This window comes from Dama dama, chromosome 1, assembly GCF_033118175.1.
Source record: "Dama dama isolate Ldn47 chromosome 1, ASM3311817v1, whole genome shotgun sequence".
Lineage (NCBI taxonomy): Eukaryota > Metazoa > Chordata > Mammalia > Artiodactyla > Cervidae > Dama > Dama dama.
The window spans coordinates 32,466,065-32,481,606 of NC_083681.1; the positions used below are offsets into that span (position 1 = coordinate 32,466,065).

Genomic DNA, 15,542 nt, shown 5'->3' on the forward strand with positions numbered 1-15,542 from the left:
CTGTATATTGGAATGCATTCTTAAGGTTAGCTTAATATATGTCCTAAAAACACATTGTACTTTTTTTTCCCCTGTGCTTTACAATAGGCTCTCACCAGCCATCTGCTTCTTAAACTGTCTTCTCTTTCACGTTTACTGGAAAATGTGCCTTTTTAACACCTAAGATGAAAGTCTCACTATGGACATTCCTCTTCTTTCTTGGATATTTTACCCAAACCCCCTACTGTTTCCCTATGTGTTTCCTTCTAACAGTTGGTTCCTCAGTCATTGAAGGCATTAATCATAGTGCCTTTTTCCATGATGTTTGTGTCTGGCTCACTCAATACTCATTGTGGGTCTCTTGAGGGTGGGAACCACACCTAATCCATCTTTATGTAAAATGAATATACTGTGTGCCATGACACTCAAAACGTTTGTCGAATAAAGGAAGCAGATGACATAATAAGCCCTTTCTTCCAAGGTTCTTATGACTTTCATTTTGCCGCTGGTCACTTCTTTAGCAATTGGGAAGATTGAATTGCTACCCAGGCAAGTTAGGAATATATCAGATGCCTTGCTTTTAGCCACATAAGTTTTCCAACAGATGTCTGGATAGTCAAAGTCACTCATTACAATAACTTCTCCCCTTCACTTTCATCAATTGTGTTAAAACAAAGACATCAATCATTTTGTCCATGTGGCTGCATCCTATTTGTACTTTGCTCCTCCTCTGATATTTTTCTACCCTTAGATTTATAAATTTTGATGTCATTCCTTCTCTCTGTGACATTTAAAACTCTTCCACCTTTCTACTTTACAGGTTGTTCTCTTCTTTTAAAATACAATCTATTTGTAAGCCCTATCTCATCCAATGTCCTATGAAATCATATTTTCTGCCTTGCATTACACCACACTCTCAAGGTTTAGTTACATGGACATCTGAGGTTACCAATGTTTTCTGACCCAGTTACCTTCACATATGGACACCAGATCCTCATGGACACTTGTTCTTTTTTCTGCCCTCCCTTCTCTTCTCCCCAGTGGCTAATTCCCCACTCTCACTGGGTGTTCCCTCTCTTTGGGTCAGCTCACCTTCCAGGCACATGTCTCTTGAGATGCACTCATGGCTGAAGTCAAGAGCCATGAGAACCAAACTGCTGGTCTCTTCCTCTCAGAAAGAGATGAAGAGGGGAGAGTATATTAGTTCTCAGGGCTCCCATCACAAAGCATCACAGACCAGGTGGTCTAAAACAGCAGAAACTTACTCTCTTACAGCTGTGGAGGCCAGGAGTCTGAAATCAAAGTGTTAGCAGGGCCCCCTGGTCCCTCTGGGGTGCTAGGGACGCATCTATTCCAGGCTTTCTCCCAGCTTCTGGTGGTTGTAGGTGACCCTTGCCTTGGGGCCTCATACCTCCAGTCTCTGCCTCCGTCTTTTCATGGCTTTCTTCCCCCTGCACCAAATCCGTCTCCTTTTAAGACCACTCGTCATTGGATTTAGGGTCCACCCTTTCACAGCGTGATCTGATCTTAACTTGATTAAGATCTACAAAGACCCTATTTCCGAGCAAGACCACATTCACATGTCTTGGAGGTTAAGACTTCAGTGTATCTTTTGGGGGGACACAACTCGGTCTATAACAGAGAGTAATTAGAGAGTCATGGGCAGCAAAGAGGAACTGATTAACACGGTGGGGGGACACTTTCCACAGCCTGCCTTTCTATGTCCCCAGATATCCTCAGATGCCCAAGCTGGGAATAGAGCATGTAGCTTTCCAATTTCTGACAGGAAGATCAAGCTCAGGATGCTTGAAGGTTCTTTCCTTCCGGGGCCTGGGGGATAGATTTAGCATTTACTTTGAATTATTAATATGCACTACAGGATCTGCTTGTTCAATGATTTGCATTTGTTTTTCCCATGATGTTATTATTAGTCACCATCTCTCCCTGAGAAGAATAACGGCCGTCATAATGACAGCGCACAGTCGAGCGCCGGGCAAAACACAGCAGCGGAGCCGGGTCACTGCCGGCGCACACAGAACCAGAGGGGGCCTGGGGGGACTCCTGGGGACGCCAGGCCCCTCTGTGACTCTCTTTCCCTGCAGAACTGAGGATATGGGGAAATCCACTAAGCCGAGGAAAATTAGAAATAAACATGCTGTGTGTGTACCAGGCAGGGTGTGGGGTGAGCAGGAGAGGGGAGCCGCGCCCAGGCATCGCACAGCCCAAGCGTCAGCTGTCCACAGCCTGAGCTCCACAGAGATGGCCCCTGTCCTCTGTCTCCCGCAGGCTCAACACAGCCGGGTCCTGAGTGGTCCAGGCTGAGGGGAAGGCTTTCAGGACCCTCACAGCCAGCGTCTTTATCACTGACTGCTCATCCCGTGGGCAGCAGGGAAGAGAGGACCTTTGAACATCATTCTGGCTCAGTTGTGTTTGACGGGCTTGTCTGTCTTGTGCCAAACCCTGAGGGTAGAAACAAGAGTCAAACAGGGCTCCTGTGCTAAGGGAACTCAGGGTCTAGTAGGTGAGACAGACATGTTTGCAGGTAACTTTAACATGATGTGAAATCCCAGAAAAATGTGATGTGTGGGCGGGAAGGTGGGTGTCATGAGAGAACAGGTTGCCTGGGCTACCTGGGGGTGGAGAAGGAAGGCTTTCTGGAAGAGATGACCCGGAGCTGAGCCCTGAAGCTATCCATTGGCCAGGCCCAGAAGGAGGACCAGGAATCGTCCATGGAGATCCAGATGGGCAGCAAGGTGGGGGACTGTGAGGGGACCTCAGAGCAGCTGAAGAGGCAGCAGCAGGTCCGGGCCAGCTGTCTAAAGGAAAGCTCTCCACTGAAAAGCAAGTTTGTGGTCTTATTTCCGATGCTCAGATTAAAAACAAATAGCCCCACACTGATCCCCGCGCCCTGTCCCCGTCCTCCTTTATGCCCACCTCCTCCATCCATCAGGCACTGCTTCCTTACTGACCCCTTCCTTCCTCGGCCTCCTTCCTTCCCTCCGTTTCTCACCCTCAAGGACAGACAGGGCAGGGATGTAGGGATGGAGGCGGCATTCACGGGGCTTCAGAGACGGGAGAAGCCAAGCAGTCCTGTTTATGTTGAGGCCTTGCTTTCCCAGGTTCTCCTGGGCAATGACAGGACTGGAAGCCTCTCAGTTGTGATCCAGGTACAAGACCTCCGCTAGGTATCGCCTCCTGCTTGACATCCAGTAGCCGGGAACAGAGGATGTGGAGAAACGCCAGCCGGCACCTGTGAGCCATTTGGTGCACAGCCCTTCGTTTATTCCTGTGTGTTGTCAAGGCTGGTGGGGGGCCCTCCGGCCTCTGTGTCTCTTGGTGACCTTGCATACCTGTATTATGGGTCTGCATGGAACCTATGTCACCTGAGCTCTGGGCCTCCCTATTGAGAGAATTGTGCCTACCAGATGTGATCTCCCTCCTCCACCTTCCTCCTCCACCCTGTCAGTGAAATGACCCATCACCACATCATCTTCACCTCCTCTCCTTGTTCCAGAGAATGAGGCCACTATCCCCCTCCATGGCCACTACCTGCCTGCACCATCTCTATCTTGCCTTCTCAAGCTCTTGCCCATCTGTCATCTCCTCCCCCTCCCATGTCTTAGGTCCTTCTCTTCAACCCATAAACATATTTATTCTAAGACAAACCTTGACCCCAAGTCAACCCAATCCCTTTTCTATCTAATCCCTCTCCTCCCCTTTCTTACCAAACTCCTGGAGTCACATCTGCTTCCATATCCCCTGTCTGCTGTTTAATTTCTATAGTCTAACCTCTGGTTTCATCATGCTACTGAAATTCTTTTACTAAGATCACTGGTGACTTTTTTGCAAAATGAATGAGTCTCTTTCAAGCTTGATCTCATGGGACACGACATACGTGGCTCTCCATGGTCCAGGAACCTCCCATCACTCCATCTTTATCTCCCATCATCCCCGAGGTCACATTTTATGCTCCAGCATCATTAAATTGCTGTAATTCCTCATATGTTATGAGGCCGTTCCTCTCCTCTTGGCCTTGACTTAGGCTACACCCTCGTCTTGGGATTTCCTTTTACTCACTCTCATTCCTTCTTTTTTGTTGTTTTGTTCTGCTTTTAATTTTTATTGAAATATAGTTGATTTATAGTGTTGTGTTAGTTTCAGGTGTACAACAAAGTAGCTCAGTTCTACATATAGATATATCCACTCTTTTCTAGACTCTTCTCCCATACAGGCCATTACAGAGTATTGAGTAGAGTTCCCTATGCTAATCAATAGATCCTAACTAGTTATCGAGTATGTATATATTGTAATCCCAAACTCTTAACTTGTCTTGACTGGCCAACACTACTCACTGTTCAGAGCTGGGTGTGTGCACCATCTTCTGTAGGTATCCTTGATTCTGTTCCCAGGCTGAGTCTGGGTCCTGTGCCTCTACTGTTCCTGTGCCTTTATCTCTACTGTTAACTTTCATCAGACAATGTATTTTTACCTGCTTATGTGCTTGTCTCGGCCACACACCTATGAGCTCCTAGGGAAAGAGCCTTGTGCTTTATCCCAGCATTTAGCAGGGTGGCTGGTGCATGGTAGTACCAGACTGATGGCTACTGGGTGAGTGAGTGAGTCCCACCTAGACAAAGATTCACAGAGAAGGAGATAGCTGAGCTGAAATTTGAAGGGTGAATATTGCCCCAGAGAGTAGGAGGATGGGGTAAGGGCATCAATGCTGTCTTAGGTTTGGTCCCCTAGAGGCAGAATCTGAGAAGGTGGTTCCTGAAAGTGAGCGATGTACCAGGAGCAGAGAGCTTAGTGAAGATGTGACCTGAGCTGGTCACCAGCTTCAGCCACCGGGAACTCTAGTGCATGACCCGTACATAGAATTGGTCCCCTGTGTTGGTCAGCTGGAATAGGAGGGCATAATCTCCTAGGCCAAGACCAACTGTGAGTTACCACTAGCCCACATTCACAACTGTTGAGGATGATCCCCTGGAGGGACTCAGAAGCACCACCACACTCACAGCAAAAGGGGTACCACGTGGAGCGGTGTGACTCAGTCCATTTGGGGAGCAGGTGAAAGGTTGTTGCTGAACCACGAAAAGACGCCACGATTCTTGGCCTCCGGAGGAGAAAAATTCAATCCAGGGCCAGAGACGAGGCTTGATCACTCAGAGCTTTTGTGTAATAAAGTTTTATTAAGGTATAAAGGAGATAGAGAAAGCTTCTGACATAGACATCAGAAGGGGTAGAAAGAGTACCCCCTTGCTAGTGTTAGCAGTGGAGTTATATACTCTCCAATGAATCAAAAGAAAGTCTGGGGGTTGTAAAGACCTCACCAGGCCTACTCCCATAATTTACGTTTTAAGATAACAGGATTAGCCAGAAGGTTTAATGTGGAGACTGTCCTCAGGCAGGATACATTATTGTCATATAATCCTTGTAAAGACCTACTCCCATATTTTAGATAACAGGATTAGCCAGAAGGTTTAATCCAGAGACTGTCCTCAGGCAGGATACATTATTATTATATAATCCTAAGGAATGTAGAAGGAAAAAAAAGTTAGTTCTTCCTTCCTCCTTGAGAATTCCAGACCCCTCTCTCCTTGGGGACCCCTAGACTTCTCATCAACCTGCCTAGGAAACGACTCTCACAGTGAAGTGCTGGGTGTGGCTGGGGTGCAGGAAATGAGTGAGTTGGGTCTGAGAGGCAGGGGCCAGCTCCTGGAGAGCCCTGTCAGATGTGCTCAGCGTATCCCCCATTTCATTCTCACTGCAGAGAGGGTTTTAAGTATTAATTGCATTAAAAATTATTGGAGAGGCAGTGAAGAGTGAATGGAGGAGAGGGGAGGACCGGGGCAGGGAAACCAGTAGTGGGTATATTTAAGAGTCAAGGTGGAAGGTGATGAGAGTCTGAATTAAGGTGGTTGGGCTGGGGATGGGGGCATCAGATGAGAAAGAGATTAAGGAGGTCAGAAGGGAGGTATTTCCAGTCAGAGAGCAACCTCAGACCACCCCAAAGGGCAGCCACCTTCCTCTCACACCAGGAAGATCAGCTTTCTCTTCGTGCTCACAACAGTCTCTGTTTTCCAGCACGCACTCACCCAGCCGTGAGCTGTAGGATTTAACTATCTGAACCAAAATGGTGCAAGGGCCATACCATTCTGGAGTTTGAAGCTCAGGGATTTCCTTGTTTTCTCAACTTAAAATATACCGGAGGAAACATGTGTCAAGTACCCTCTTCATGTTAGGCATTGTGGTGGGCGCCCAGCAGGGAACGAGGGGGAGGTGGATGCATAGATGGATAAAAATGTGGTCCCTCCTCTCAAGTCGCTCTTGTAGATGAGATCTAATCCTGTAGATGAGACAGACGTGTAGACAACCAGCTGTAATATGAGGCTGATGTCATGTATGCTTCAGTAGCAGGTACGTGTGCCTGATCTTGGCCAAAGGTGCAGAAGAACAGGAGAGAAGTATAAATAACTTGTTCTGGTTGCCCAGACGAGGGAGTGATTCATTCTGACCACGGGCTCCAAAAATCTTGCCTTATAGAAGAGCTGGCATTTGAGCAGGGTCTGGGGGATGAGAAGGATGTTGACGGGTAAAGAATAGCATCCTTGGCAGAGGGACCAGCAAAGTCAAGTCATTCTTCAGGAAAAAGAAGATCCTAAAGGATTTAATAAATTGAGGCTTGTCTAAGATAAATCCACAGAAGAGCTGGAAATAGCAACATAAGAGTTGTAGGTTTGGATATTTTAGTCTAAACTTTAATTGAATTCTTATTACCCTCTCATTACCTTGGAGAAAACAATTTGAACTCCTGGGGGAAATAACGCTATAAGCAGAAGGCACTGAAATAAATAGGTGTATTAGTGTACGAAGGATAGTCATTTAAGTCTGTTCAAATCCTAATAATAATAGTTGAGTGACAGAAACGACACTAAATGCAAAGATTGGATTCAACCTGCGCCAGCCCCCCTCTGGGGCTGCCTCTCGGAGGCTAATCATTAAAAGAGCAGTGGCGGGCGGGAGTGGGGGGAATGTCTGGGTCACCTGGATTTGTCTATGCCGACCCGCTTCCTCTTGCAGGTCAACAATGAGCGGCTCTATCTGCCCCTGAAGTTGGGACAAGGGAAGATAAACATCTTTTCTTTTGGTTTCCACGTGGTGGTGGAAACTGACTTTGGGCTAAAGGTGGTCTATGACTGGAAGACCTTCCTGTCCGTCACGGTTCCTCGGAGCATGCAGAACAGCACCTACGGCCTGTGTGGCCGCTACAACGGCAACCCCGACGACGACCTGGAGATGCCCATGGGTCTGCTGGCCTCCAGCATCAATGAGTTTGGACAGAGCTGGGTGAAGAGGGACACCTTCTGCCAGGTTGGCTGTGGTGACCGCTGCCCATCCTGTGCCAAGGTGGAAGGTTTCTCCAAAGTGCAGCAGCTCTGCAGCCTGATCCCCAGCCAGAATGCGGGCTTCACCAAGTGCCACAGCAAGGTCAACCCCACCTTCTTCTACAAGAACTGCCTCTTTGACTCTTGCATTGATGGGGGCGCTGTGCAGACCGCCTGCAGCTGGCTGCAGAACTACGCCAGCACCTGCCAGACCCAGGGGATCGCGGTGACCGGCTGGAGGAACTACACGTCCTGCTGTGAGTCCTCCCTGTGGGCACTCCTCACCTCTTGATTGGCGTGGGCGGGCCAGTCACCCAGTAAGAGTCAGAGCGAATCCAGTGGGGCCACTTCAGGACATGCACTCTGGGTTTGGTGGGTTTGTTTGGCCGTGCCACATGGCGTGCAGGATCTTAGTTCCCTGACCCAGCAATTGAACCTAGGCCCCTAGCAGTGGAAGCATGGAGTCTTAACCACTGGACCACCAGGGATGTCCCAGGATATGCACTTTTTGGGGGTGAGGGGATATACCCTTTGGAATTGAGTTTGCTCTCTGAAGCAAGAACTCAAATCTCCAAGAACCTCTGTCTTCTTATCTATAAAATGGGGCTAATACCACTTACTTCCTTTATATTCCTCTGAAGATGAATCAAAATGTACATAAAGCAGAGAGCAGCCCACATGGCATTTGGGCTCAGCAAGGACACAGTAAGAGTCTAACAAAAGACAAATGAAGGGAGAATGAGATAGTAGGTTGCTTAGTTCATAGTTCTAGAACCTCACTGACTCATCACTGTACTGATAATTTATATGCTTTCACTTAGTATTTTTTTTCTATTTGACTCATATATGTCATTTATCAGGGGCACTAGTGGTAAAGAACCTGCTTTACCAATGCAGGACATGTAGAGACACAGGTTCAATCCCTGGATCAGGAAGATCCCCTGGAGGAGGGCATGGCAACCCATTCCAGTATTCTTGCCTGGAGAGTCCCATGGACAGAGGAGCCTGTCAGGCTACATTTCAAAGGTCACAAAGAGTCAGACGCAACTGAAGCGATTTAGCATGCACGCATGTCATGTATCAGTCTTTGCATTGATGAAATATAGCAGACTGTTAAAAACATTGGAAAAAGAATTAGATACACCTGAGATTATCATTAATATTGCACAGCGATTATGTCAATGAAAAAAGAAAGAAAAAAGCAAAAGAACTAAAGCGCCTGGATTCTAGCCTTGCTCTGTCCGTGAGGATGGCTGTGACCTTGAAGCATTTCACTTTTCCTCCCTGGTTCTTTGTCCCCTCCACTCCCCGATAATGCTGCTGCCTGCACTCTTTATGCTACAGAAACGTCAGGAGGATCAAATTAGATAATTGAAAGCCTAGCACACTCCATGCATGTTAAGTGGTATTGTTGTTACATTCCTGGCTTGCTTTGAGCCAAGTCCAGTGCTAAACACTTTATCAACATTATCTCCTCAATCAACCAATTAGTCAGGGAGAAACTGAGACTCAGAGGAGTTAACTAACTTGCCTAAGGTCCTATGATCTCAGTGGCAAAGTCAGAGTTTGACCTTCCAGCCTCAAAGCTCCTGCTCTCAGCCCATAGACTACATAGTGGAATAATTTGTCTGCATTTAGCACATCACAATAGGAAAAAATGGGGAAGAGAAACGGCTATTGGTCTTTGGCCAAACTGCCTGGGTCTGTTTTCCCATCTCAATCTCATTAGCTACAGCAAATTTCTTTTAGGTCTAACTATATGAGAAAGGCTACAAATGGATGCTGAACGCAAAGAGCTCCAAATAAGCGATACAGCAGGGGTCCTGGAGAATAAAACCCCTTTTCATCCTGGTAAAGGGAGATTCGGATGAAAAACCAGAAACAGTGTTGTCGTTTAATGCTCACACTGTTCGTTTACATTCCACATAATTGGATTCATGTAGATTGGGAGGGGAGGGTGGGAGGAGGTGGGGAGGGGAAGGGAGAAGATGCCATGTTAGCCAGGTTCAGTACCTGAGTGGGGGGTTACGGGGAGCAATGCCAGTGGGGGCCTCTAGTGACTTTAGTAAAATAAATACGCCCATAAAAAAGTCAGACTGTGGATGAACCTCCAGAGCTCCTCTGGATTCACTGAGGTGAGCTCACTGGGGCGAGAGTGCTTCGTTGTCAGCATGCTCAGTTGCTCAGTCGTTTCAGACTCTTTGTGACCCCACAGACCATAGCCTGCCAGGCTCTTCTGCTCATGGGGTTTCCAAGGCAAGAATACTAGAGTAGGTTGCCATTTCCTCCTCTGGGCTATCTTCCTGACCCAGGGATCGAACCCAAGTCACTTGCCTCTCTTGCATTGGCAGGCGGATTCTTTACCACTGTGCCACCTAGGAAGCCCTTCCTCTAAATCAGAAGACTGGCCTCTGAAGCCAGGGGCCACACCACAGTGCAGGATGGGGAGAGAGTTTTAGGAAGGAGACCCTACCTGCTGCCTCTTGAGACCCGCTGCAGAGCAGTCCCTCTTTTCATGTAGCTATGCCGTGGTGGCTGCTGTTTTGTCTGGTGTTGCTGGGACATGGGGCAGAGAATGGTGTCTGTCCACGTCCATTACCTCTAGCTGCAATGAGCAGTGAAGAATTGTTTTTAAAGGAGGCTAATACCAGGAACTCTCACCTGAAATTATGGATATCAAATTTTGTCACTCATGGGAAAGAAAAAGAAGCAAGTTAGCATGCACTTATGGCCTTACCTTTGAGGAGGAAGTTCCCCTATTTCTAGGGAGCTTGGACCCATAGGGCTGAAACTGGTGCAGGATGGGGAAACGGTTTGGAAAAGGGAGACCATTCCTAAAGGCTATGAAGACTATTTTTCTCGTCCTCCTGTCCCCTCAACCAGCATTCTTTCCTCTCCCCCGCTCAGAGTTCTGTCCAGACATTGGTGGCCTCCTCTACACATAGTCACAGGGAGCTCCATACAAGTCAGAGCAGAGTCTGTCCTGCGCACCCTTGACCATGAGCCCCATATCTGTCTGGACTGCTGCCTGCCAGCAAAGGCCTAGGCCAGCTGTCCTCGCCATGGTGGGGATAGTCCTTCCCTCACCTTGGCATTTCAGGACAGGGGCCAAGATCTAAAAGAAAGCTCCTGAAGAGGTGGTGGTGGTGACTGGCAAAAAAGAAAAGCTAAAATAAGAGAAAAAAAATTACACTTTAGAGACGGCGTGTGGGTGGAGATGGGGGGTGTGCGGACACAGTTGGAGGCAGCTTAGTTTTCCATTTTGAATTTCAGAAGCAGAGAAAAGGTGTGGGAGCCTGAGTCCTAACTCAGCCATTCAATCTGAAAGATCAGTGAACACAGGCTGGCTTGAATATGATTGTTTGTAACCAAGTTCGGGGCTTGCCTGGTGGCTCAGTGGTAAAGAACCCGCCTGCCAATGCGGGAGGTGTGGGTTCGATCCCTGGGTTGGAAGATCCCCTGGAGAAGGAAATGGCAACTCACTCTAGTATTCTTACCTGGGAAATCCTATGGACAGAGGAGCGTGGTGGGCTACAGTCCATGGGGTCACAAAAGAGCAGACACAACTTAGCGACTAAACAACCAAATCTGACATGACGTTAACCTCTGAGACACGAGGGCAGGAATAGCATCCCCCTGTCTCCCTCCCTGGGGTGTCTCAGGTGTCACTAGTGGTAAAAAATGCACCTGGCAATGCAGGAGACATGAGACATGGATTCGATCCCTGGGTCGGGAAGATTCCCTGGAGAAGGACAGGGCAACCCACTCCAGTATTCTTGCCTGGAGAATCCCCACGGACATAGGAGCCTGATGGGCTGTAGTCTATAGTGTTGCAAAGAGTTGAACACAACTGAGCGATTTAGCACACATGCATGTCCCACTCCTCTCTTCTACTAAGAATTCATCCATTTTAACACTCACATGTTGAGAAATGAGAATGCTGTTTTCAGGAGAAAAAGGGTTAAGCCAGAATTGCCCATTAATTGGGCGATTAATGTATGCTTGATTGGTAACAAGGTAGGATGCTGTTGGTTATCAATGATATTGGCTGTTCCTATCAATGGGATAATTTATTACTGAATTACCCTTTTTGCAAATACATTGGGAAACTCCTTCACCCAAGTTGAACAGATAGGCTTAGAGAGGGTAGGGGAGGCCAGTTGTCTTTATTGCTAACCCCTTCTTAAAATTCTTTCAGCTGCATCTGTCATTCATTCAGTCCTTTAATGGAGAACTTAAATTAGAGCACTTGATGGTGAGGATACAGTAAGAGAAGAAAATAATAAATTCATTGCAGGTACTTAGCTCTGACCATGTGCCAGGCACTCTTCTCAGTGCTGAGTCCTCAATCATTGACTCCTATGACTTTACAGCAACCCTATAAAGTAGGCCCTGTTTTTAAAATTTTATTTATTTTTAATTGAAGGATAATTGCTTTACAGTGTTGTGTTGGTTTCTGCCATATGAATAGTCCCACTTTCTAGAGGAGGAAACCGAAGCTCTGAGTACTTCAGTGACTTTGCCGAGGAAACGGGCTTGGGGTGAATTGGAAGGTGGCTCCAGAGACTGTGCTCGCTGGCTGTAGGGTGCTGCTGCTCTTATCTGGTCAGGCCAGGAAGCCTGGGGGGTGGGGAGCTCCTGGGTACCACCGAGGATGCAGAGCTCTGTAGAACCAGGTCTGGGGAGGCATCTTCCAACCTCAGGGGGCCATCATGAGAATTAAATGTGATAATGGCTCATACACAAGGCTGTTGGGTGCCTGACCAGCCAACGTTGAGTATCATTTTCTCTTTTATCAGAGGCAGATTTTGCTACTTCAAAGTTCTTGGTCGGAAGTCTGATAATTAGGCGTTTTCCTATATCTTTCTCTGAAAACTCAATAAATTCTAATTGAGGGACTCCCCTAGTGATCCGGTGGTTAAGAATCCACCTTGCAATGGCATGGGACACAGGTTTGATCCCTGTCAGGGAAACTAAGATCCCACATGCCAAGGACCAACTGGGCCCATGTGCTGCAGCTACTGATCCCACACTCTCTGGAACCTTTGCACCATAACTAGAGAAGCTGCACGGAAGAGCCTGGAGCTATAACAAAGACCCAGCACGATTAAAAAAAAAAAAATTGTAGTAGAATAACTTTAAAAATTCCTATTGTTACTACTACAATTGCTCCTACTATTAGTAACAGAAACTTTCATTGAAGTACCAGGCACTGTACAAAATTGCACTTCATTTTATCTTAACAATGATTAATATTTGATGAGGGAGATATTATCTCTGTTTTACAGATGAGGAAGCAGAGGAGCCAGGGTTTAGAGAGAGTATATAACCTGCCCAAGGTGGCACTGCTAGTTAGTCACAAAGGCCAAGACTCAAGCCAGGTCAGCCTGATTCCAGAGCCTTTATCAGTTCTATTTCATTGCTGCATTGCTCTTCCCCTGCATCCTGCCCACCAAGGGCACAAAGGCTGTATCAGTCCACTGGTTACAACAAGAGATACATTTGTGACCACAATAGAAATCCAGGTGTAGAACCATCATCACTTTCAGCTCTCAGTACTTCATTTGTGTGGAGAACACCAGAATTAGGAATTTGAAGATTGTTTTCAAGAATCAAATATTTATTAATCACTTGTCACATTCTCAGCACTGTTTGGGGGACCACAAAAAATCAGAAGTATGAAATATGGAATATATTGCCTTGGTGGGGAAATAGGACCAGTATACTTGAAACAACAGTAGACATTTCTAAATTGGTAGTTATGCCTTCCCTTCTATATACTGTAGAGTTTCAATGCTAAGTCACTTCAATTGTATCCGATTCTTTTCTTCCTGTGGACTGTAGCCTGCCAGGCTCCTTGTCCATGGGATTTGCCAGGCAACAAGTCGATAGTGGCACATGCACAGAAAAACCAACCAGTGGACCGATGAGAAAGTCCAGAAATAGGCCCAAACACCAAAGAGAAATTAGTATATAGTAAAGCTGGCGTTTCCAATCACTGGGGGAAATGTATTACTCAATAAAGGACAAACTAGCAGGGGGGAAAATAATTAAATCCTTCATTTCCTCACTCAAAAATAAAACCCAGAGAGAACCAAGATGAAATGTGAAAATTCAAATCATAAAACTACCAGAAGGGTTTCCCTGGTGGTTCAGTGGTAAAGAATCTACCTGCCCATGCAGGAGACATGGGTTCGATCCCTCATCTGGGAAGGTCCCACATGCCATGGATCGTCTAAGCCTGTGCACAATTATTGAGCCTGTGCTCTGGAGCCTGTGAGCCAAAGCTGCAGAGCGCCTGTGCTGCAACTATTGAAGCCCTGCGCCCTAGAGCCCTGGCTCTGCTCCGAGGAGCCCCTGCAGTGAGAAGCCCATGCACTGCAACTGGAGAGTAGCCCCTGCTCTCCAAAACTAGAGAAAAGCCCGTGCAGCAGCGAAGACCCAGCACACAGAATAAATAAAGTTAAAACAAACTACTAAAAGAGAACAAAGGCATATTTTTGGTAATCTAGGAGTAAAGAGGGCCTTTCTAAGCAAAACACCTAAAGCCACAAGGGAAAACATGATAAATTTGACCACTTTAAATTTTTATATTTCCATATGGCAAAACCATCATCAAGATCACAAACCAATGTACCAAAAAAAAAAAAAAAACGAAAAGGAAGAAGCAGCAGCAAAATCAAAAAACAATTGATAAATATTTTTAACATGTGACAAACAAAAATATATTTTAATTTACAAAGAGCTTTTATAATTTAATAAGAAAAAATTCAACAAACAAAATGTGTAAAGGACATGGGAAGGCAATTCACAGAAGAAGATACACAAATAGATTATAAACAAAGGAAAAAGATGATCAGTCTCACAAAGAATGCAAATGAAATGAGGATATAGCATTAATTTCTTATTGTGGTAAAATGCACATAGCAAAACTTACTATCGTAATCTTTTTAAGGGTGTAGTTCAGTGTTACGAAGTACATTCATATTGTTGTGCAGCCACCACCCTCCACCTCCAGAATGCTTTTCATTTTGCTCAATTGAAACTCTGCACCCATTAAACACTAACTCTCCATTCCTCTCCCCTTCCAGAGTCCCCTGAAACCACTGTTCTACTTCCTGTCTTAACTACTTTAGATACCTCACATAAGTGGAATCATGCAGTATTCATCTTTTTGTGGACAGTTTTTCTCACTTACCATAATGTCTCAAGTTGCAGAATCTCCTTCCTTTTTCAGGCTCAGTGATATTCCATTGTATATATAGACTACATTTTGCTTATCCATTCATCCATTGGTGGACATTTGTATTGCTTCCACGATTTAGCTATAATGAATAATGCTGCTATGACAACAGTGTCTAAATATGTCTTAGCGATATTTCTTTCAAATTTTTAAGTATACACCCAGGAATGGAATTGCTGGGCCCATAGGATAATTCTATTTTCAATTCTTTGAGAAACTACCCTACTCTTTCCCACAGCAGCTGTACCATTTTACATTCTTACCAACAGGGCAAAGGGTTCCAATTTCTCCACATCTTTACCAATATTTGTTATTTTCTGGGTGTTTTTTTATAGTAGCCGTCTTAATGGGTATGAGGTGATATTACATTATAGTTTTGATTTCCCTGATGATTAGTGATGTTGATTTTCACATGCTTATTGGCCATTCATGTATCTTCTTTGCAGAAAGGTCTATTCAAATTCCTCTCTCATTTTTGTATCAGATTGTTTGGTTTTTTGGTTGTTGAATTTTAGAAGTTCCTTCATATTCTGGATAGTGATCCCTTATAGGTATAGCATGTAGTTTTTCCCAAGGACCAGAAAGTTTGGGGATAAACAATCAGTGAGGGTAAGGGAAAAATAAATCTCATCAAGCCCTGGGAGGAGGATAAATTGATACAGCCTCTTTAGAGGGCAATTCAGTTGCATCCATCAAAAGCTTAAATGCACATACCCTCTGACTCAGTTATTCCACTTCCAGGAACTTATTGTAGAGATTTATTTACTCATGAGGGCAGGGATAAATGTACAAGCATGCAGCATCATTATAAACACATAAAATACACACAGCAGTGCAAAAACAATGATTCAAGGCTAAGTGATATGGAGTAGAAATTCCCACATAAGAGTAGTTGTACTTTTTTGTATTGTTATTTTTGTTGTTTAGTTGATAAG

At 45.7% G+C, this 15,542-nt stretch overlaps 1 protein-coding gene across 1 annotated transcript in view; it reads left to right on the forward strand.

Moving 5' to 3' along the window:
• Window positions 1-15,542, forward strand: part of TECTA (tectorin alpha) — an 81,234-nt gene that overhangs the window by 38,723 nt on the left and 26,969 nt on the right. Inside the window, 1 exon segment of the mRNA XM_061146158.1 lies at window positions 7,060-7,621. Coding sequence (XP_061002141.1) covers window positions 7,060-7,621 — 562 coding nt within the window.